Genomic DNA, 23,020 nt, shown 5'->3' on the forward strand with positions numbered 1-23,020 from the left:
TCCAACCTGTATGACTTGGCATTGGCATTTATCTCTCTGCTGGATACTGCAGCCTTCTGCAGTCAACCTGCAGTGACAGTTATCTCTTAATTAAAACTCTACATGCAAATAGAACTACTGAGAAGTGTTGTGGCATAGCACACAAAGAACGAGTATTTATAACCAAAACAGTTCTTTTTATCTACTTACACCAGAGTCGACCATTGTAGCTACTGTGAAGATCTCCCCAAGGAAATACATGCATAGACAGTCTTTCAAATATATACACATGCACGTATACACATATATAAGACTGTATAAATCCATCTATAGTGAAAAACACTCCAGTGAGAACTATGTGCCAAGAATTCTTTTAAAAAGAAATGCTTTCAAACGCATAAAAACGATGCTTGCAAGCTACTGTGGGCTTTCCATTTAATTGTTTTTGTTTTGCTTTGTTTGTACACATAATGGATAACGACCCCTTTAGCCCTGAATTGGGAAGCACATTTTCCAAGTTTCAGTTCCCTCTGAGTGCTGACAAACTGTGACTACATGTCAGATAAAAATCTTAAATACAAATGACATCAACCTTTCCTAGGTTTCCTTGAGAAGTTATTACTTCTAAACAAAACAGGTGCATTATCTTGACATGTATTTCAACGCTCAAAGTTGCAACTGCTTCTGTAGACTGTGAAAGCTGAAACTTTACAAGACTATAATCAGAGGACATTGATGAGAAAACAAAAGTAATCCATTAGAAAGCAAGAGAAATGCTGGCCTGAAACATTGTAATTTGGTTTGGTGGTTTGGTTTTTTTTTCCTTCTTGGAAGTGTAGTATAATAATCACAGTCTGTAATACAAAGCTTGTAATTGTCTTCTGAAAAAGAGAAAGATTTCTTAAGAAAAATGGTTATGCATTAGAACTGACACTCATTTCTGAAGCAAACACTGTGTCTTGAGGCATTTTGGTGGTTTCGGAAATTTAACAGCTGCTGCTCAGCAGATTGCTAAATGAAAAGGAGTGCCCTGTTCTTACAGGGGTCAGACTGCATGATCACAACGGCTCCTTCTTCAATCCTGAGTTCAGGCAGTGCTCATCTTCACTTTAAATGGGAGTTGTGTCTGTAAAGAAATTGCAGAATCTGAGCCTTAACTGACAGATTATCCTAACCAAAGTGCATTGCTCTCACTACCTTTTTTTTTTGGGTTTTTTTTATAATTATTTTCAAAAGGAATTACCTTATAACGTAAGAGCCAGGTGGAGACCAAAGGTCCACTCAGCTAGGCAGAAAGTTCATGAGCTGAACTAAAAACTCAAGCACCTCTAGCATCCAGGTTTTATTTTTAGGAGCTATTCTGTTCAACTCAACTGAACTTTCCACTTTATTTCCCCAATGTTAATCAGAAGTGGGCACGCAAAAAGTTGGAAGGGGAACAGAGAGCTATTTCCAGAAGAGTGAAAATCCTCATTCCACTCAGAAAATCATTTTAAGTGATAGGTCTCTGTATTTTTAGAAAAAGATGCCTAATTCTTTTTTTTTTTGGGGTGGGGGGTGGGAATTTTTGGACAGAAGCAAGCTGATGAAATCAACACCAGATTGCAGAATGTTTTGATTAACTCGTATCTCCACTTGAGACATAGAAGTTCTCACATGAAAATGTCACCTCTCCATTTAGAGCATCTGCTGGGATTCAAGCTCCTGTCTTGTGATGAGAGCCTCATCCAGCACAGCCAGGACAGGGAGACACCAGCTCAGCCACCGACTCAGCTGTACAAGTCGCATGCTCACAGTTTTGGCCAAGCCACTAGCACTGGCAACCAACTTGCAAGCCGTGGCAGCAAGCACACGGCAGCTGGAGCATGGCGGCCAGGAGGTCTCCAAGGACACACAGCACTCGGACTGTGCAGGCAGGGGAGCTCCTGGGGTCCCCATCTGGACTGCGCGTGACTCGGCCACAGACCTGGCCCCTTCCTACCACAGCCACCAAGCTGACGCCTGCTCAAATCTGGCCGAATGACAGGGCATGTGCAGAGGTGCACGGTCTCTCTACATGCAGGCACATATACACGCTGTGTACTGATGCAATGCAAAAGGCACCCGTTTGTGGCTAACGACTTCTGCCTCAGTCGCAGCCCTGCGCTGCTGCGCTCGTTCGCCTGGGCTTACTGCTTCACTGACCACTACGTGGGGCTGGGAGAGGGCAGAAGAGGTCTCTTGAGTGGAAGGGACGTGCAGCCAGTCATTCTCTCTACTCCCTAGTCACCAATTCACATGCAAAACAAACATCTAAGTCAGCATCACACAGTGCCGTAGACAGAACACAGCCCTTCTTAAGAACTTGCCAGGATTTTCATGTTAAAAAACCCCAAACTACAAACCCACCACAAACACAAGCAAAAAACAGGCAAAAACCCCACCAATGTATTTCTTTGCATTTCCAGAAATGGAACCGAGCATCAAAAACGGAGCTGCTGGCATATACTATAATTGCTGTACAGAGGATAGCCGCTCTCAGTCTCTGTGTGTCTTATAATTCACTCAGCGATGAGGCTGAAGAGTTTACCAAGTTCCCACTCTCAGTCCTGACCTTTGTAAAAGACTGTAATTTTTCTGGATGCTGATATTCTTTCAGATGGCAATTTATAAAGAGTAATCGCCTAAAAAAGTAACCTTTGAAGAAATGCTTCTTCATTCTTCCTATCCATGACTTTTTATTATTAGAGGTGAAATGGCTTGAGCCATGTCACATCTGGTTTACCATTCTTCCAGCATGACTCTGTGGCAGCCTATGTACTTTGTATTTTCAATGTTGCTTTGGGCTAAATTGGGGGGCTGGAAAAAGTCTTTTTGGAATAGGACAGGACATGCATCTTGAAGAGCACAAGAGGACTTGGGTGGGTTTTTTTTCGGAGGGAGTGGGGGAGAGGCTTGTTAAAGGGAAAATGAATCTTCTGAGAATGACTCACAAATCATCCAGTTTTCAGAATCGGGTAATTTCCCACCCTCATTCCTCCCACCCCAGTAAGAAGTAATTGAAAGAGGAATCAAAATAAATACTAATTAACTAAATTTGGTTTTCTTAATTCTACCCAAGCCCCACATGTGAAAAGCAGTCAAAGCAACGGTAGGGATGCCAGTTTTGCCTGCTTTTGCTACCAGTCTGGCCGCTGCCTTGCAGTCCGTTATAAAAGGAACCATATCTTTGAAGCAAAGCATCCAGAGAAGCTCTTAATGACATCGGATTGACTATGCTTGCAGACCACAGACTACGACTTGTTTTCTTAGAGGGGAACATGGCAATTTAAAGACATTTTGATAGAAGCTAACAAAGAGCAACAAACTGCTGAAAAAGTGTTCCATAAAGCTCATCTATAAAAATAATACCCTAGTTCGCAATATTCAAACCAGTTACTTCTTTTAGTGTGGTTATTTATATCCCTGTTAGCTGCATTTTTTGGACCATTAGCTATTTCAGAAGATTGCGGCTTTGGCATAGCAGAGGAGGAGAAGAAGGAGGGATGAGATGACTGTTGCCATCTTCACCAGCTCCTGTTGGAAAGCTGCCCCAGGGACTGGCACATGCCCCGCCGCGAGCTCCAAGTGCCTCCTGGCACAGCCCTGCGAGGACCAGCATGCTGTCGGGCAGCCACGAGCAGTGCTACTGCCAGAGCCTTCCATATGAAAGAAAGCGTCATGCCGCTACACCCTGCGTTTTCCCAATAAAATAAAGTGAACCAATAAAACTGCCCATAAAACTAAGGAACCACGCAATGCTTACAAAAGTGTAAGTTTAGCGACAAGAAAGGAGAAAGCAGTCCTGCTAACAAAACATCAAGCTTGTCTAACCAGCAAAGAAGTCTTGAACTTCATAGGGTACGCCTGAAGGTAACACAACTGAGTAGGTATTTTTGTTAGCTCTTTGTCACTCCATTTTCAAAAGCCCTTCCCTTCCTGCTGCACTTTCAAGTGTCATTCCTTGTTGGGGCTTTTTTTCTGCTATATTAAATGTAACTCCTTAATGAAGGAATTTTGGGGAGGGGAGGAATTAGAGAATTACCAGAAAATTATCGACTGTTGTCTCATGCAGTACCACTCTCACAAGCAACAGGACATCTACTGGACATTGATGTCTCATTACATCTAGTATGTAATTTATTTCTCTGCTGGAACAGAACTTATCAGCTTTGCCCATGTGGAGAAAATGTTTCTACCTTAGAAACAAATAGACCACCACAGGCAGGAAGCTGGAAAGCTTAAATGAAAACCCGCCACATGATCACCAAAGTCAGCTCGCTACTGAAGCCGCCAAGGCCAGTGGTATTGAAATGGGCCGGAGGTGGCATTTTAGGGCCAGATTTTTGACAAAGACTAGTCTCGTTGAGGGATGATTTAGAAAACTGAGAACAATAAAAAGTGTTGGGTACTGAGATCTCAGAGAAAGCTGGACTCTTTATTTAGGCATCTCTGGAAATTCAGCATTAAACGAAAACCACACATCAACAAAGTCCCTTATTTTTGCCTGAATATATAAACTATAATGTTTTAACTGGTGAGAAAATTTATACAGTATTTGTAAAGCACTACAAAGTTGCACGTTTTTAATCACTCTCTTCCACCGTGAGAAATTACTGCAATCTAAAATACAATATATTTTGACTAGTTATATAAACCCCCTATTTGATACCTTTTAATTTTGTAACATTTTATCTGTGTTTATACTTGGCAGGACTGCATTGTGCTCTCGCTATATGTAGAATTTAAAACCATAAATTTCAAAGATGATTAGTTATCCATTCAAGTTCAGAAGAACATAGACTTAACATCTCTTAAAAAAATATACAAAGCCCTCACATTAGCTTAGGTAGGTCAGAAAATGCTGAATGGAGGTAAAAAAATCCCTTTGGCCTCAGACTAAACATAGAAAATTTCAGTCCAAAAGTGCTTTTCATAAAGTTACGAGCTAATGAACAAAAGGGGGTTCTAATAAAGTTTCATGAAATGTTAGCTATAAAATCCAGCAGTAATAATGTAATCTTTATTTCTTTGCCAATTTGACCACTTCAGAATAATAAAAAACAAAGTAAAGTAAATCACACTGGTTACTTCTAAGAAGTTTTATCTCAATGAAAACAGAAAAGGCCCAAAAGACTGGGCCAAAATACATATAAGGAAAATTCCAAAATCGAGAAAATACTTGTTTACGCCTTACTGGAGCCAAAGGTAACAAACCCTCTTTACCAAGCTGCTTCCATAATCCTTGGGCCTTTGTCCAAGGACAAGAGAAATGCCAACTGGGTCATCCAAATCTGCCGACAGACAGAGGTTATCCATCTCTTTGAAAAGAGATGAAAGGAAATTCTCATCTGAGTGCTTTGCAAACTCTGAAACAACTGCTCTTCATCTAAGCAGTAGGATTGCCAGCAGAAGCTGTATAAGGCTCTGAGTTCCTGAAAAATTATTAATGTTGAAGCATTATACTTTCAAGATGCACCTCTCAATACCTGTAAAACCTACCAGATAAAAGCCAAGTACTACACAGAAAGCATTTAAAGGCATCGGTCTGGAAGCCCTGCCCTGTAAAACTAAAATTCCCCATATACTTTATTGCACATGCCTTCCAAGATTATCCACTCTTTCCCGTCAACCTTCATAAATCTCTACTGCCAAAACATCTACCAAAGCACTTACTGATAAGAAAAGACATGAACAAATTTCTTATTCAACTGCTTTTTTCCCCCTCTGAAAAAGACACTTTTTAACAGGTTCCTGGCCAAGACTACATTTGTATTCACACAATGCTCCTTTTATAAAAAGAAGTAATGCAACGAATTATGAGAGCAGCCCCTGAAAAAGCCAACTAATGCCTTGACTTTGTCCACATTCACATCAGCACAAAGTAACTAATTTTATATGATGCTTGATAATGCAGCACTATGTAAGGAAAAGATTACGCAGGAACACTTACAAGCTAAACATACTCATTCGGAAAGGATCAGACCATATAAAATGCAATTTTAAGAGCAGAGAAAAAGAGAAACACAGAATTGAAACTGGGTTTACCCACATTTAATTCCTTTGTACTTTGGCATATTTATGCCTAACACACAGGCAGTTTTCTGATGCAGTTGCTTTTACTACATGGTACTTGATTTAGCCTCCTACACTCTAAATGCCATGGTATCCACATGAAGATATAAAGACAAAGGAACAGTCTTAGCTCTTTTGCTCAGTTATCTAAGAAGCTTTCTTTTCTTTGTGTTGTTTGTATTTGTTATTTATCTTTGAGGTATCCTAGTAGTCCAAATAATCATTCACTACATGTTTTCCAAAGCAGTTACCATTCATTATGTGTTTTCTGAAGCAGTTAGAGCCTGCAAAGTCAATTCTTGGTCAGAATTTTTACATCCACAAGTAGAAAACAAATCACAGGATACTTCAAAGTCAGATCCTGTCAAATAGAGAAGGATGTTAATCAATGCAGTTTAATACAAACCCCTCTGTCACACTGCTGTTAAGATTATGTGTGCTGAGGTGAGCAGGCAATGATATTAAGAACCATACACAAATTTCTTTTGAATAAAAATGATGCATCAGCCCATAACATTCATCAGCCCATGAAAACTCTCAGGAATCCAACTTTCACTGCAAGTATCTTTTTGGATCTGAAGATGTGGTATGAATGATGGTATAATAAGTTTTACTATGTTTTAGGCATAAATGACTCATACATCATTCCATTTGAAAGAAAAAATCCTAACATGCAAGTACAATATGTTACTGCAGCTGCTCCATGGGAACAACAGCATATCCATTTGGAAGAATAATACATTTATGAAAACGCCTGATTAGCAGAAAAAGCAGAAAACAATTCATTATAAACAATAATATACAACACAACTGCTTTATTTGACATTTTTATGGTTACAGTCTGTTTTCATGGAATCTATTGGATTAAAACACATCCAGCTCTTCCCCTCCCACCCCCAGCTCAGATTAGTCTTCATTGATATTACCCATAAAAAAACCCAGAAACCCCTCTAGTTTTTTATAAACCGGGCTTTGAAGGAGGGGCTCCTGTGCTAGTTGAACGTAAAGTTGCTGGACAGAGTGCACCAAATGATCTTCTTGCTTCAGGCATCTCCTACAAGGATGCCAGTTTGGGAGCAGAAACATATTTCCTCTCCTTTTTGCTTTGCAAAATACTGTATTTTTATTTTGCATGTCGCCTATCCCCTACAAAGGTTATGAACTGAATGCTGCAAAGCCAGCAGGCAACGTACCTCTGAGAACTGCACAACATCTATAAAGTCAAGGCAGTGCCACCTACATCACGGCATCTATGACCTCCCAGAGACAAGGCTTCCAGATGTCCTAGTCTTCCCTTTTATAGCCAAGGAAACCTCTACCTCTCTACCTTCTTCCATCTTACCTCTCCTTGCCCTTTTATTTCCATACACCCTTCTTATTAATGGGACACCTTTTTTATTTTCCCTCACACCACAATTAAAAAGTTTCATGTACTTCTTTTGTTATAAATTAATTAATTTATTGTAGAAGAGGAAGGGAACTTCCACTAAAAAATTACCAAGGCAAGAACACGCAGGAGTGTTGAATGTAGCACTAGTTAAATAACTATGTCATTTAATGTAAACCGCTGGCATACCACAATATATTTAGAAATTACTTACAGCATTTTGTGACATGTACATGGAAAAACGTAAATACACAGGTAATACTGGTAATACCATTGTTTCTTTTGATGAAAGCCAAAAGGAACTGCAGACTCTTCAACACAAGAAGAGACTCGGCATTACCTTTTTAACCACCTGCTACCAGAGAGGCATCTCAGATGGTTAACCCAACTTTTGGTCACCCTAAGAGGAACAAACAGGCAGAGACAGCAGTTAACCAGAGAAAAAGGCGCTTGAATGTTTTGCTTGATTCAGGCCAGAGGATTAAGTCCAGTCTCCTGCCTTCCAGGTGAGTGCCCCAGCTAATAAGCCCTCAGCTAATAGCAGAGCAACTTGTTCTCTCTCTTTTTTTCATTAAGATCTCTGAAGAACTGTGTTTAGTTCCTCATCAAGACGAATGCCAAGCCTGCTAAATTTTTCATGACACTGAATTCTTGTTCTCCTGCCAGCCCTAGTTACGTGTGAACATTTTAGGTTCCCTCAGGCATTTATTTTACTACAGAGTCCTGAAATACTTAAGTCTATTAAGACCTAAAATAAACACGCAAAAAGGAGGAATCTGCTAGTTGTTCTCACAGTCTACGTTTTAAGGAAGCAGAGCCTACACCAGTGAAGTCTGGAAATTATTCTCAGTGTCACTGGTGAAATGATAGCACATTTGGCAACAAACCCATCAAGCTGTGTCAGCTACCGCAGCGGGGTTCAGCTCCACGCCAGAGCAGGAGCAGCACCGTCTGCAGGCTGGGAAGGACAGGCCAAATGGGGCTGAGCCTGGGAGAATCAGGTGGACTGCAAGTGCACAGCCAGAGTGGAAGGTGTAACGCTTTCCAGAAAAGCTGGATTTACTAAACTTGCACACAATGACTATTATGCATGCGCATTACCCCTGGGTCTGTGCCCAACTGAGTCTCTGCCTGCTCCCTTGCTGCCAGGAAAGGGGGCAGATGGGAGCAGACCGTGACTGAAGAATAATTCACACAGCTTGGCCTTGGTTACCCTCCTCGCCAAAGCCCTTTCTGGAGCAGAAAGCACGCTGGCCGCAAGCTAGGCTGGCCTGCTGTGCGTCGAAGAAGTGGAGCTTGAGAAAAGAAGGCCAAACACCAAAAGATTTCAGCCAGGCCTTGAAAGGCAGCAGACTACTGACTGAATTAACCACTGGGCTGCAAATCTAGCACATAGGCTATGAGCTGCGCATCCCTGAATTACAGAAAGGAGCTGAAAGAACACTCATGACGAATTCCCTACACAAAGTATCTGGATTTAAAGTCACCCACTGAAATAATTTTATGATCATTTGCAGTTTATCTATGCATTCTGTAGCTGCTCTCTCCAAAAAAGGTCTGGAAATAGAACAAGCTTCATTTTTTATCTTGAGGTCTCTTATTCCCTACAGCAACTCCAACAGCACTTCCACCCACAATACTCCATTATTACTGTTATACTCATTGCTATTATACACTTAAAAAGGAAGCACAAATGGCCAATTTGTGGCCAGAAAACACCATGCCTGACATCAAATCTGAAGTTCAACATTGCTGTCTTAGACGCTCCAGGCAGGTGTGAAAAAGTGAGACAGGCTGGATTGATGGGCTCAGGCCAATTGTATGAGGTTCAACAAGGCTCAGTGCTGGGTCCTGCACTTGGGTCACAACAACCCCATGCAACGCTACAGGCTTGGGGAAGAGCTTGGAGAGGTGCCCAGCAGAAAAGGACCTGGGGGTGCTGGTCAACAGTCGGCTGAATATGAGCCAGCAGTGTGCCCAGGTGGCCAAGAAGGCCAATGGCATCCTGGCTTGCATCAGGAATAGTGCGGCCAGCCGGACTAGGGAAGTGATCGTCCCCCTGTACTCGGCACTGGTGAGGCCACACCTGGAATACTCTGTTCAGTTTTGGGCCCCTCACTACAAGAAAGACACAAGAAGGGCAACGAAGTTCGTGAAGGGTCTAGAGAACAAGTCCTGTGAGGAGCGGCTGAGGGAGCTGGGGTTGTTTAGCCTGGAGAAAAGGAGGCTGAGGGGAGACCTTATCGCTCTCCACAACTACCTGAAAGGAGGCTGTAGTGAAGTGGGAGTCGGTCTCTTCTGCCAAGTAGCAAGTGATAGGACAAGAGCACACAGCCTCAAGTTGTGCCAGGGCAGGTTTAGGTTGGATATTAGGAAAAACTTCTTCACTGAAAGGGTAGTCAGGCACTGGACCAGGCTGCCCAGGGAAGTGGTTGAGTCCCCATCCCTGGAGGTATTTAAAAGACGGGTAGACGTGGTGCTTAGGGACATGGTTTAGTGGTGGACTTGGCAGTGGTACGTTAACGGTTGGACTCGATGATCTTAAAGGTCTTTTCTAACCTAAATGATTCTATGATTCTAAGTACATGTGTGGATGTATATAGTCTTATATTGGAGATGCCATGTACTCAGAAGACAATGTGGACATCTAACTCAGCTGTCATGACCTGCTGGTATGCACAAGCCCACAGCTCATGCCTATCCCTGGCATATCTTCAGAATGCTCCCAAAGACCAGACCACCTCCTATATAATGCCTCCTATCATCCTTACCTAAACTCCCACTTTGTCTTTTTTTTTTTCCCCTTTAAAAAAAGTAGTTTGTGTGTCTTCTTCCATATTTATTTTATGTTTGAAACAAACTTTCAAAATCCTCTTTTTAAACAGTTTCTCTCCTACAGTTTTCAAATTACTATTATGTAGATGTTAGCAATCCAGTCCTCGGGAGACCAATGCTCAAGGTCCTTGTAATGAACTGGATGTAACATGGGTGTAATATGTCTTTATAATCCTAGCAGGTGATCCTCATTGAAAGTACAAGCAAAGACAAAAGGCCTCAAAGTTTTTTGCCATTCAGACCTGTGAGGGATTTTTTATCTCAATATCAAATCTGACAGCTGTATCTTGCCAACGTCCAAGCAAATCGGAGTGCTGATATCCAACTTGTTCTCTACAAATTATGAATATGGTGGGGAGGGATGTGGGGAAGCCTTCCTGAAGCCTGCAATTCTGTAAAGTGCAATGTATTTATCATTAAAAAAGTGGTGTTGGAATAAACTTGGCAATTCTTTTACATTGTGTTTCCTTGTGCTGGTGAAGAATTATGAGGGTACTTCAGTTTCCCGGTCTGTCCACAGTAATTGAAAAAAATGAAAGAACAGGAACAAAATCACTAACAAAACCCCTACATAAGCAGTGCTCGGTACTACAGGTAAATTTCCATTTAATCTTTGCCTGCCAAACCATTTAAGTTAAATGCACATCATGTTAGTTCCATGTATTATTTGTAATTCATTTCACCTCATTACCTGGTCATTTTTGCCCTGTTCTTCTCTCTCTTCACTTTTCCTACCTTCATCTTGACAAACTGAAAACTTATTGATACAGAAATTGTTGCTTCCTATAATTGGCAAAGTCCGTAAGAATGACTGGAAAAATGTTGTAATCCCAGTTACAATGGTATTCTTTTCTCATGCCTCCAATACGAGCACGATGGAGTATCAGACCGAGTGGTGTGCCTGTGATGAATCATACCTCATGCCCCTGAACGCCCATGGCAGAAGAAAAACAGAATCAGTCATTTCTCCCACTGACGGCTGACAGGACGTGAAATACGCAGCAAAGTCGGAGGATCAGAGCTGCCAGTTTTTATATCACATGGGACCCTATAAAGGACCACAAAGCCCATTTCCTCAAGATAAAAACACAAGAACAGACAATCTTTTGCTCTGCTTCCACCCTGAGTGGGAGGGAGCTTTCTTCAGCTGAGCTTTGCAGTAAAATCGTGGCTACGCTTCTGCAGACACCTGAGGAGCCTTATTGCTTTTTGCTTTCAAGCAGCAAAAGGGCCTGCTGTCAAGCATTTCACCCACAATGTTCTTTTGCCTTGTGGGATGGGAACCCCACTTCAGGGAGTTAAAAGAGCTCAAAAATCTGATGGATTCAAAATTTAAGCCCAGTGTGACTAAAAACCAGTTCCGAATCTCTAAAATCGGACTATATAATAAAAACATTGCCACAGCTTTGTCCAGAGAAATGGTAGATGGTGACCAAACTTCTCCTTCAGTCATTTTTTTAAACAACTCGTAACTTTGCTCAGCTTTGAATGAGAGCTGTGTAATGAGGAATGCCAAAGGAATACTCCCCAAAATTGAAACATCACAAAAGCTTCACTCAGAAACCAGGCATGGCGCTGATGCACATTTATTATCCATGATCTAAAATTTGACTAATGTAATTTAAGATTGATAATTACTGATGGAGGCCATATGTGTTTTTATTAAAAGGAAACTGTCAAATTAAAAATACTGCTTCCATCTGACTTTTTCTACAGTACCATGGTTTCAAATAACATCTCAGATTTATATAACTGAAATAACCACTATATATTTTCAGGATTTTTTAAGTCTCCTTCTCTGTAAATGCAATCTTGCCTTTTCTTCAGCCGTCTGCATTACTCTCTCAAACACCAGCAAGGGAAATGAAAATACACAAAATCAAACAAAACAAAACAGAACAAAATAATATATTACTAAAACTTGCAAATAACAATAGAAGTAAGAGCTGCATTTTTTTAACCCAGTATTTACCAACTGATCTGATTTTAATTTATGACTATTATTACGTTGGTGGGCACAAGGAACTCTGTTATGCTGGGTATTACAGAAGTATATAACAAAAAAACCCCAGTCCTTTCTCTGTATGAAGTAACAAATGGCTGGCACCAGACAGCATTCATCCAGGAGTGAAAATTCAAAGGTAGAATAGCTGAATTACTAATAATGATGTGTCATCCCTCTCCCCAGTGCCTTGCTACTTGAGGTCTTCAATGTGGCTAATGTGCTGCCAACTTCTAATACAGGTTCCAGAAAAGCTCCAGGGAGCGGCAGTCTGCAAGCCTTATGTCTATATGCTAGTTAAGTTAATAGAAACTATAATAACAAATAGACTAAACTGGCACATGTCTGAGAAGACTCAAATTTCAGTTTTCATAAAGTGAAGTCCTGTATTACAAGATTAACCCAATTCTTTGAATAGCTCAAACAAACATGTGCAACCAGTGATCCAGCCAATGCAGCCTATGTGGATTTCCAAAAGGCTTTTAACAAGTACTTCACCAAAGGCTTATAAAGAAACTTAAGCACCCATGGCAAAATATAGGTCCCTGCATGGCAACTTAACTGATTAAAAGACATAACCAGAAATTAGTGGTAAATGGTCAGGCCTGCATAGCAGAGGAAGGCTACCAGTGGAGTACCACAGGGATCTGCACTGAGACCTGCTCCTCTTTCCATACCTGTAATTGACCTGGAAAAGTAGCTGAGCACTGAAGCAACCAAGTTTGCAGATGATACGAACTTATTCAGGGCAGTACAGATGAGGGCAAGCAGTGAAGAATCACAGGACCTTATGAAATTGAGTGACTAGACAATGAAACGGTAAATTGAGTTCAGTGTGGATAAGTGTAGAGTGATGCACATGGGAAAATACAACCTTAACTTCACGTGTACAGTGATGGGCTCTGACCTGAACATTACTGCTCAGGAGCGAGACCTTAGGGTTACAATAAATAGTGCCATCAAAATGTCAGCTCAGCGCTCAGCTGCCAAAAGAAAGCAGCCCAAATATTAGGTATAGTTAGGAACTACACAGGAAGCAAAACAGAGAATGCAGTGATGCCACTTTGTAACGCCACCCAGTTCATACAGTGTCCCTGCTTCCAGCAGGGAGGAGTTTAGGGGACATGCTTCATCACTGAGTATTTTCTGTTTACTTTTACAAAGGTAGGAACGAAACACAAAGAAGCTTAATGCAGAAGAGTGACCTACAATTAGGGGACAAAGACAGCAGTTTTAACACTGTCCGCATCTCAGTTTCGTAAGACTTTTCTCTGAGACAGTATCCAAAATTCAAGGATACAGTGCCTTCTAGATACTTGCTGATAAACCGTTCAAAAGAGAGGTTGACAAATTACACACATACAATCAATGAGGTCTGTTAAAAAGCATTACATGTATCAAAAGCTTAGCTATTGCTAAATGGTCAAGCTTTACTAGTAATTGAAATAGCTGGGAAAAGACAAGTTTGAAGATTTGTCTTCACTCTAGCAGTATATAGCCAGCTAAAAATCACTTTGCCATGCCATTTTGGAGCAACTAAAGATTTTAAGTCTTAAGGGTAAGCACAAGTGCCTGCAAAATGGTAAGTAGAAACAAATTAATCTAACAATCTTTAAAGTCTTGCCTTTCTCACTGCTGTCTTTTCCTTGTTTTCTTTCCTATCAGCTAGCCTGTTCAAGGTGCCACTGGAATCAGACTCTTCGGTGCCTGAACAACACACAAATGTTATTACCCGCTGAGGTTCTGTAACAGGGAACAACTAAATTAAGTCTAGGCCTTCAGATTTCTAGCTAATCTCTACACATCTCTATTAAAACATCTACTTGCTTTTATGAGAAAGGATTTGCCTGTCTGCTAATGGACTGATACTACTCGTATCTTTGTCTAATTGCATGAGCCATGAGACTGTTCTGGTTTTCATTTGGATTTTTAAATATCAGACACAGAATTTGTCTATCAATACAGGCTACGCATAGTGTACTCTCTACTTACTCACTCGCATAAAATACTCTCTATTCACTTCACATATGCACACACATGTATAAGAGAAATATACTACCACTACAATCTATAAATAATCTGTATGGTAGCTTTGCCTATTGTGTGACAGAATAAATACAGAAAGGTAGAAAATATGTTGGAAGAAAAAACCAGAATTGTGATGAATAATTACTCTTTAATTTTAAACTCATAAATGTATCAAATATGAACATAAGTATTTTGTTGGGTATGCAGGGTATTTCATTAGTTTAAACAGTTAGCTAAAAGCTGCTACAGCAGAGTGCAGATGAACTAATAACACGTTCTAAAACAGACCAAGTCGCATAATATTTTTTGCCTTTGTTTTAGCCTTACATTTCATTAAAAATCACTTAGGAGTTATTTAAATTCAGATGTTATAGTATTCCATTATGCAATAAGGAATTTTTTTCTATTCTTTTCCTACAGCTGTAATTCTCTACCATTGAACTGTAATTGAAGTTTTTCTTTTTTGAAGGCACACTTTTCAATTTGTCCTGTCCAAGCACGTTTTTATGACAGGTCATGAAGGACACTCAGCAGGAAGTGCTCGGGGAAAATACGTAGTCTTGACTAACAAGAAAACTTCTACAGGGAATAAACGGCATGATTTTAATTAAAGTAGAATGAAGAAAGCAAAGTAAATATTAGCTGGTAGCAATGGACTAAAATTTTCGGTCACTGCAAGTAAGTGGAAGTCAATCAAACTTCTCAGAGAATGCCTTCAGTGCTCTTAAAGCAATGCACAGAATTGGTGAAGCTGTGACAGGCAGCAGACTGAACCCAAGGCAGGCACATCAACTCACTAACTAAAGCTCTGCATCCTTCTATCAGACAAGATGACTTACGTTTCAGCATGACTACAGTTACTTGTGTTAACCGGCGAAAACCACACAAAAATCAGGTGACCACCTCTCCCCTCTCTTTATTCTGCTCTTCACTACGAATTAAGTCATTATCTGTCTCCTGAAGTGAGAGAAGAAACCTTAATTAATCACAGAAACCCTTGGACCGCTAGATAAATCGTTCCCTTGACCCCGTGTTATTTTCAAAGGGCAGGGCTAAGTTGCTGCAGCTACAGCAGCTGCCTTCGAGCACTGGCAGTAGCACTGGGCAGCTACAAATCACCGGTGCAGAGCAGGTGAAGTGCGAAACAGCAGCCGGCCCCTTTAAAAGTCCTGACACACTCTGAAACTTTAATTCTGTCACGCAGTTAGAAAACGCTGAATAAATGAAGTTTTTCAGAAAGCCATTCTAACTGAGCTCCTCATTACAGATCTAATTACAAGCTATCTTTATAATGTACACCTGACGACATCGTGTAAAGCACTTCGCTTTAAAGGTCAGCAGAACTAAAAGAACAATTTTGCTATTTATAGTAAAGGGTGAACTTTTCTTATTTGGCTGTTTAAGCAGCCAACCCTTGAGTTTAATGTAATCAGGGAGGGGATATTCAATTTACAGTATCCACAAGTAATGATAATTACACTGGTTCAAAAAAGCTGTTGGTAAGCATAAGAAACCTTTGTAATTACATGCCGTTTCCAAAACGACTTGAGCGCCGTGAACTCAAAGCCATTTCAGCAAATGAAGGCCAAGGCACATAAAAGGAGAGCTACGGTGCTTTAAAAGCTGCACTGTTTAACATAATGAGCCGCTCGACCAGAGGGAGATCGCAAAACGCGCTCCATAACTCACCCCGACAGCCCATGCCGTCTCCTTCCCGCTCACAAACATCCATTAAGAAAAACATAAGCCGGCTCCCTCATCGCCTCCTTCCCATCCTTCGCCAGCATCGCTCAGCTCTCCTCGCACAGCGGAGCCGGGAGTCAGCCCACGTAACTCCGCCGGGCTTCGGGAGCCTGTCTCAGGCTCCAGCTGCCGACCCTGTCATGTTCAGGAGAGTGCTGGCGCTGCGAGCAGGGAAACGTCGTCATGTCCCCCCCGCCGCCGGCCCTGCGCGTGGGGCAGATTAGCTAGGTCAGCAATCCGCCAGGACCAAGGTGAAAAATAAACAAATAACTACGTTCACAGCAGCTGCCAGCGATCGCTGTCCGGAAAATTATTCAGGCATTATGAGGGAGACAGTATTAAACGCTGCCACTTGCAGCTTCACGGCTCTCTGCGTATTTGCATCAGCCCGGGATGAGCACTTAAGGAGTATCATCGGAGAGCTTGCCCAGCTGAGCATCTTCCATTAAGTTTTGGTCTTAAAAGGAGATAGCAGGAACCTCTCTGCCTGATAGGCAAAAGGCTTGTCATAATTCATTAATAACACAGCCTTGCTCAGGTTTCCTTCAATGAGATCAGGCAGGCGGCCTGTGAAGAAAATGCTGAGCGAACAACAGCTTCTCCAGAGACAATGCAATAAACTTGCCACTACTTAGCATCACTTGGTGTCTGAGACAAGGATGACCAACGCTATTCGACAAGACCTGTCAGAGCCCCTTAAGGGTCCTAGCGAAGAAACCCGCAAAACAAACAGTAATTCCTCAGCAGGATGCGATTCACTGCTTGGAAGTGAAAACTTCACGTTTTGCTGCAGAGACAAACGCACTGGTCTGCTTTTGCTATGCCCAGGGCAAAGCTGGCAATCTACTCTGATAAACCGTTTGCATCCAAAGGGAAAGAAGCTAGAAGAGGTGAGGTAAACAACAATATCAGATTATCGCAAAAATTAACAGGACTATCACAACTCTTCCATCAGATTTTAAACTCATCTGAAGGCTCATTTCCTTCTAAGTAGGAAAAATAGAAAATACAATATAAGTTATCTGTATAGGTAAGGAAACAAGCTCAGGCTAACTGCCAAGATAAAGTCATTAGGATGGCATCAAAGTAGGGAGGGCAGAACATGACTTTTTTTCTTTTTTTTTGTCTAGTGCGCATACATTCGTACAGAGCAAAAATGCACCCATTATGTTTAATTGAGTCTTACGTACCTCCTCCTACGAGATCTGTTCATCACGAAGAAATGAAGAAAAAACGTACTCTTATTGGCATTTGATCCACTAGCATTTCACATGCACAACATTGCTTCAAATGACAAAATAATCTAGTAATATAGTAAGTACCAGCCAGTTCCGTGTACAGCATTTGTTACGATCCAAGGTTTAAACAGTCTTCAGCATAAAAACTAGTATTACAAATTTTATATTTACTATGACTGGGGTTCCAGGTTTGCATTCCTTTTTTAAAAGATGCTTTATCATCACGTAACAGAAGCAGTCCAAATATATAAATTAATTTTGTACATTTAGAAAAAGCAACAAATGTATTGAAGATGGCTAATTATTGATTTTCGAACATCTGTGCCACGAAATCATCTTTTGCAATAAAGTAGGTTCAGGTAACTTGCAAACAGCGTAATATTATTGCTTCCCTAAGCTCCTTTGTGTTTCACTTAGGCATGATAATTTATTTTGAATGTAATATCTGTCTTTAAAACTATGGTCTATAAACATATTAGAAACAGCACTATTAGCATGTCTAGAGATCGCCGTATGCCAGCAGAATGCAACTGATTCAACAGAAATCAATAAAGGTATTTAATGACTTCACGAGAAAAATAAGTGACCCTCACACCCTTAATGGATTAACGTCACTTATGGGCAACACGTTGCATAATGCTGACACAGAGCCACTCAAAGCAGTGCCACTTTTCATATGAGTGCCTTAAAACCTTATCAAAGGGAAATTGTGTTTTAATGCTATTTCAGATGTCATTTTTGAGAGGATTTTTACAATCCCATTTCATAAAGCACAAAGCATGATCTGAATTGTTACAAGTCGCTTCTGTCATTGGCACATGCACTAGGTCACCCTCTGAAGCTAGCTGGTGAAATGAAATCCTGAACACAGAAGGAGGATAACACTTTGAAACGTTACTCAAACAACTTGTTTACAGTCACCTTTCATCTCTGAATACAGCTTTATCTATCTATCTCAATCTTTAATTAATTACCAACAGCATGCTTTGCTAGGAAAGGGAAACTACTCCTCACAGCCAGTCCTGCAGCATGAGACAGACGGGATGCGCAGCTCCCCGGTACGCTACTGAGAATCAAAATGGGAGGAGGGAGATAATATAAGAGTACTATGCCATTAAATGAATGCTTGCCTCTCAGCCACTGAGACTATGACCAGATATCTCATGAACGTGAGCATCCGTTTGTTCATCTTCAATACACTGCTTTTGTATCCCATTTTACATCTATTCACCAAAAAGCAACTGAGGGTCACAGCAAACCGTTCCATGCTCTCATTCTTTTAGTTCTACTTTTATAGACTAAATTTGGAAATACGCAGTATCTACTAGGTATCTCTTTACTGACATGAAGGTTCCTTTCTGGGAAGGAAGCAAGTCAAATTAAAGATGTCAACATGCATTGTCTAAGCAGGCTTTGCCATCACCAGGCTGCATTTACAATTCCTCTGGAGTAAACTCAAATGTAACTTAGGCGAGCCGATGTTCAAGTTTCTTGTTCTATTTGCCATATTATCTACCATAATTTTATGCTCAGCACAAAGAAAAATGAAAGAACTAAAGAAAAATAATCTTTTTCCCAAAGATAATTTGGTCCCAGCTTTCATGCAGTTTTCACCTGAAGAACCAGGAAAAAACTGCGTTCAGATAAAACAAGGAAGCAAATGCAAAAGCTTTTTCTGACTGACTTGAACATTTCCTTATTCCTCCCCAAAGGATACAAAAACTCCTCCAGTGAATGTAGCATCATAATTGGCTATAATTGACTCCATCCTTCAATTTTTAAGACGATCTATAAAATATGGATCGTTTTGTCAACTGGGAGACAATTTTGTGACACCACACTGTTTATCTCGTTACAGTGATCTCAGCTGCACGCGATATCATTTGTTACCCCTCAGACTACCTTATTTGTACTGTAATCCTGGACCTCTCTACATTTAATGCACTGCATGCTAGTTAGCTATAACACCAAACATTTTGAGTGCTACCAAAAGGAATCACTTACTGAAAATCACTGTAATAGGCGATAACAGTAGCAATGATACGGTAGCAGGTGAAGTACAGCCACCGTATTCGGGCAATCGAGCTCTGTTCCAATACAACAGTGTACTTCATGCTATCCTGTCATTAGTCCCTCTCACAACTTACTGCACGTGAATCAGAGGCGATGAGGGACAAAGAAAATTAAAGGTTTAACTGCTTTGCTGCTGTTTTTAATACCACACCTGCATTTGCAACGTTTTACAGCAAACTGGTAACATGCTGGCTGTACAGACTGTTACCACATCATGGTAGTTCTGCAACAGACTCGTAAGTCACAACAATATGGTGACTTCTGAATGGGGATGACCTCATCTGGCCATTTCTATTAGCTGAATAAATGCAAACACCTCACAAAGATATCAGCTTCAAACGCAGAGTTGGAATGATGGAATTGGCTTCTCTTTTTTTCCTCTGTCTTCCTGTAATTACTTTTATTTATACATCTCTTTATGTGCTGCAACACTTCAACTGAAAACTAAGGTAAGTAGAAGGAAGACAAAAACTAAAACCTTAAAAAATCCAAGTACTGATAGCCACAAAACTGCAGCAAATGATTGATAGAAACAGTGATGTAATCCTGTCCATAGCAACAGTTTAATTATGAGCATCTTGGCAGTGAGCCTGCTCTATGTGTTGATTTTCCCCAGCAGAGAATGCCATACAATCTATCTTTGTGTTATGCGCTACATGACTACATGGAGAGGCCAATCAAAGGGGAACAAGGAACAGAGAAGTTGTACTGAATTACTGGGGTGATACAGGAGTGAGTACATTGGCCATGAATAATTTCACTCCTGAGGATAAGCAAGACTGAGAAAAAGGAGGGGTAGAAAAAAATACCAAGAGGGTGCTACCCACAACAAAATAGTATTATAGTCCTTAATTACAGTGATTACAGCATACAACATGAATACTCCTCTGGGATGAATGGCCTGAATTCCTGGTGCACATCTTAAAGTGCCCCCTCTCAAAGTCCTGTTTCCAGGATCACGACTGTGCTGCCACCAGCACTGAGGGGATCAGAGAAGGACCCTGCTATCCTAGGCAAGCAGGTCTCCCACCAGGGACACAGGGCTCATGGGCTGTGGCTACAGGAGACATTGTAAAGCAAAGCAAGCCAACAGGAGTGGATCTGCTGTGTGGAGCAGCTGCTGCCAAGAACCCGAAAGCCATGTGATTCATATTTTAAGGGTTTTGCTTCAAGCTAGTTCCAGTGTGGTCCTGCGGGCAGGAGTACGCGCGCAGCTGGGGACGTGAAGAGCACTTCTGGAGCACGTTTTCCAGCTTAGTGCCACCCAGCAGGAATCGGCACGTGTGCTCCGACACCACTCCGTGACACAAATCATAGTATGGTAAGCCAGGAGATTTGCTGAAAGGCCACGGTCCCAACCCACACTAAAACACAAAAAGAGTAGGCGCATCATAGGAGAGGTATAACATCATCGGTGAGGTGCAGAGTGCACTCCAGTAAACTAGAGGGCAAGGAAGCAATAGTGGCAACTTTTCAATACGGGTGTAAGGGGCAGGGACCTTCAGAGGAAAAAGCAGCGGTGCAAGCTTAGGAGGTTTTTAACAAATGGTGAAATCTGATTGTGACTGTTTCTCAAGATACTTGCAGGTAATTTCCAAACAGAAACAAAAATACATAATAGAATCATATTTTATAATTAACCTTACTTCCAATTTCTCTGTTGGAAAGTGTTTGTTAAAAAAAAAAAACAACCAAACAAAAACCCACAACCAAGTTATGATGCAATGAATGAACTCTATGCAACAAAATGAATACAACACATTTCAGTCTATATGCAACTGCAATCTACAGTGTTTATTTATACAAAAAATTTCCCTTACATTCCAGACCTATTTTTTGAAGCAACGTTTAGGAAAATGTCTCTGAAATACTGAAGCAGCAGGTTAAGATTATATACCTGCTCTTTACTTCAAGGAAATGTTCTGGTAATTTTTAAGTGTGTGCACAAAGGTTTTGTAAAATCCTGTTAGACTATTACATGTGGTAAGAAAACCATCCATCATTTCTGCAGCCTGGTGGCCACATTCACAACTTAACCCAATAAAGACTGTTTTTAGTTTCTATTAAGGTATGAATATTTTATATATGTAACCACATAAATCAATGAAAATACTCATATATGTATATATATGGATCATACCATGTATATGCTTCTTTGACGAACGCACAGAAAACAATTAAGAAATTTGAAATAATGGCACTCTAAAAATAACCTTCCTAAAGTTTACAGAAAGTAAAAGAGACATATTCAAACGAAACACATAATTTTGAACTTTTAAGAGTTAAACTTATGCCACACAACTGTTGTTCCACTCTACATTTTTTATTTGCAGATGTGTGACTACTTCCATCTCCAAGACACTGTGGCTGCATCACAACATGAAAACACCTTTTAAAATTTTTTTTAAATACCAAATGTATGGGCATGCTCTACTTATTGTGCATTACCTGTCTGAGAAATTGCTTTTAAACACAAAGTGTTAGAATCTAGGAGACTCTGCTTTACCGTCACTAGCTCTTCCTCATTAAAATTTACTCAAAACACTGAAGAAAGGGATTTTTTTTTTTTTTTGGTGGGTACAAGCTAATGTTCAGTTCATTACATTATAAAAATCTATTAAATCACAGAACTAAAATTGGATTAGTTATTTAAGCTTTGAAAGCCTAAGATACTCATCTGCGTTCTTCCAGATATGGTCATTCTTAGCTCCAAATTCAGATCTCGTATTTCAGCTCAGAGCACTCAAGAGGTATTCTCGTTTTCTAAACAACAATGTACTAAGAAATGTCCGTACTTGATAAAAAGTCCTTTTGTGTATCATCGCATTTTTTCAAAAAACTTATTGTTTGATCATCTCTTTACTGTAGAGATTCTCTCACAATAAACACATCTTCTAAAATACCTATGTGACTGTACTGATCGAATGATTACCTGAATAAAACACCCAGCTGATTACATTGAATATTCAGTTAACTTATTTATCCTTCAACAGCTAGAGAATACAACAAAAGAGAAACCCACAGGAACTCCTGGTAAAGATACTTTGTAAAGATATTAATCAAAGATAGAGTAATACGAACAGTTAAATCACTCCTCAGTAAGCTCACCTTGATATTTCCACGAAAAGGTCATTTGCAAAATCTTCAGAAAAAAAGAAAAATGACACATCACTGTGTCATGCTAGGGTTTGTGAGAGTGAGGGAAAATGGGAGTATGTTCTCAGGCACGCAGAAAGACATAGCGCATACAGTGCTTTTGATGCAGGCCTTTTAGTTGCACTTTTTATTTTGTGAAAGAGAACTTTTAAATACAAGAGTGACTGTGCTTTGTAAAAAACATTGTATTTGGAAATGCTTAATGGCTATGACACAGAGGACATAGAAGTTTTGCAACAAAATAATTCTGAAGTCCCAATAAAATTGCAAATTAAACAAATGTATATTTTTAATGAACCAAGAACTGAATTAACAATTACAGAATACCTGAAAGACCTTAACGACTACTACATCTGACATTAAAGTTTGCGGCCATTTAATCTTTTATTACTTTTGGGGCATCACTTTAGATCAAAGCACACAAATCTGGCTGAAAGTATTTTTGCCCTAAGATCTCTATCACAACTCTTTTTCCCTAATTGAAAA

At 40.4% G+C, this 23,020-nt stretch overlaps 1 protein-coding gene across 20 annotated transcripts in view; it reads right to left on the reverse strand.

The window, feature by feature from the left end:
- The window catches only part of TENM3 (teneurin transmembrane protein 3), a 623,972-nt gene that overhangs the window by 176,832 nt on the left and 424,120 nt on the right, over positions 1-23,020 (reverse strand). The window contains exon 1 of one of the 20 annotated variants that reach the window (XM_087735955.1): positions 16,014-16,116. The exons of the other annotated variants lie outside the window; for them this stretch is intronic. Coding sequence (XP_087592081.1) covers positions 16,014-16,068 — 55 coding nt within the window. The 5' untranslated portion in view covers positions 16,069-16,116. Of the gene's footprint in view, positions 1-16,013; positions 16,117-23,020 lie in introns of those variants that run through there. 20 annotated transcript variants of the gene reach the window in all.

The sequence above is a fragment of the Nipponia nippon genome, unplaced genomic scaffold, assembly GCF_047370975.1.
Source record: "Nipponia nippon isolate SJK-2023a ecotype South Korea unplaced genomic scaffold, ASM4737097v1 scaffold_6, whole genome shotgun sequence".
In the NCBI taxonomy this organism is placed as follows: domain Eukaryota; kingdom Metazoa; phylum Chordata; class Aves; order Pelecaniformes; family Threskiornithidae; genus Nipponia; species Nipponia nippon.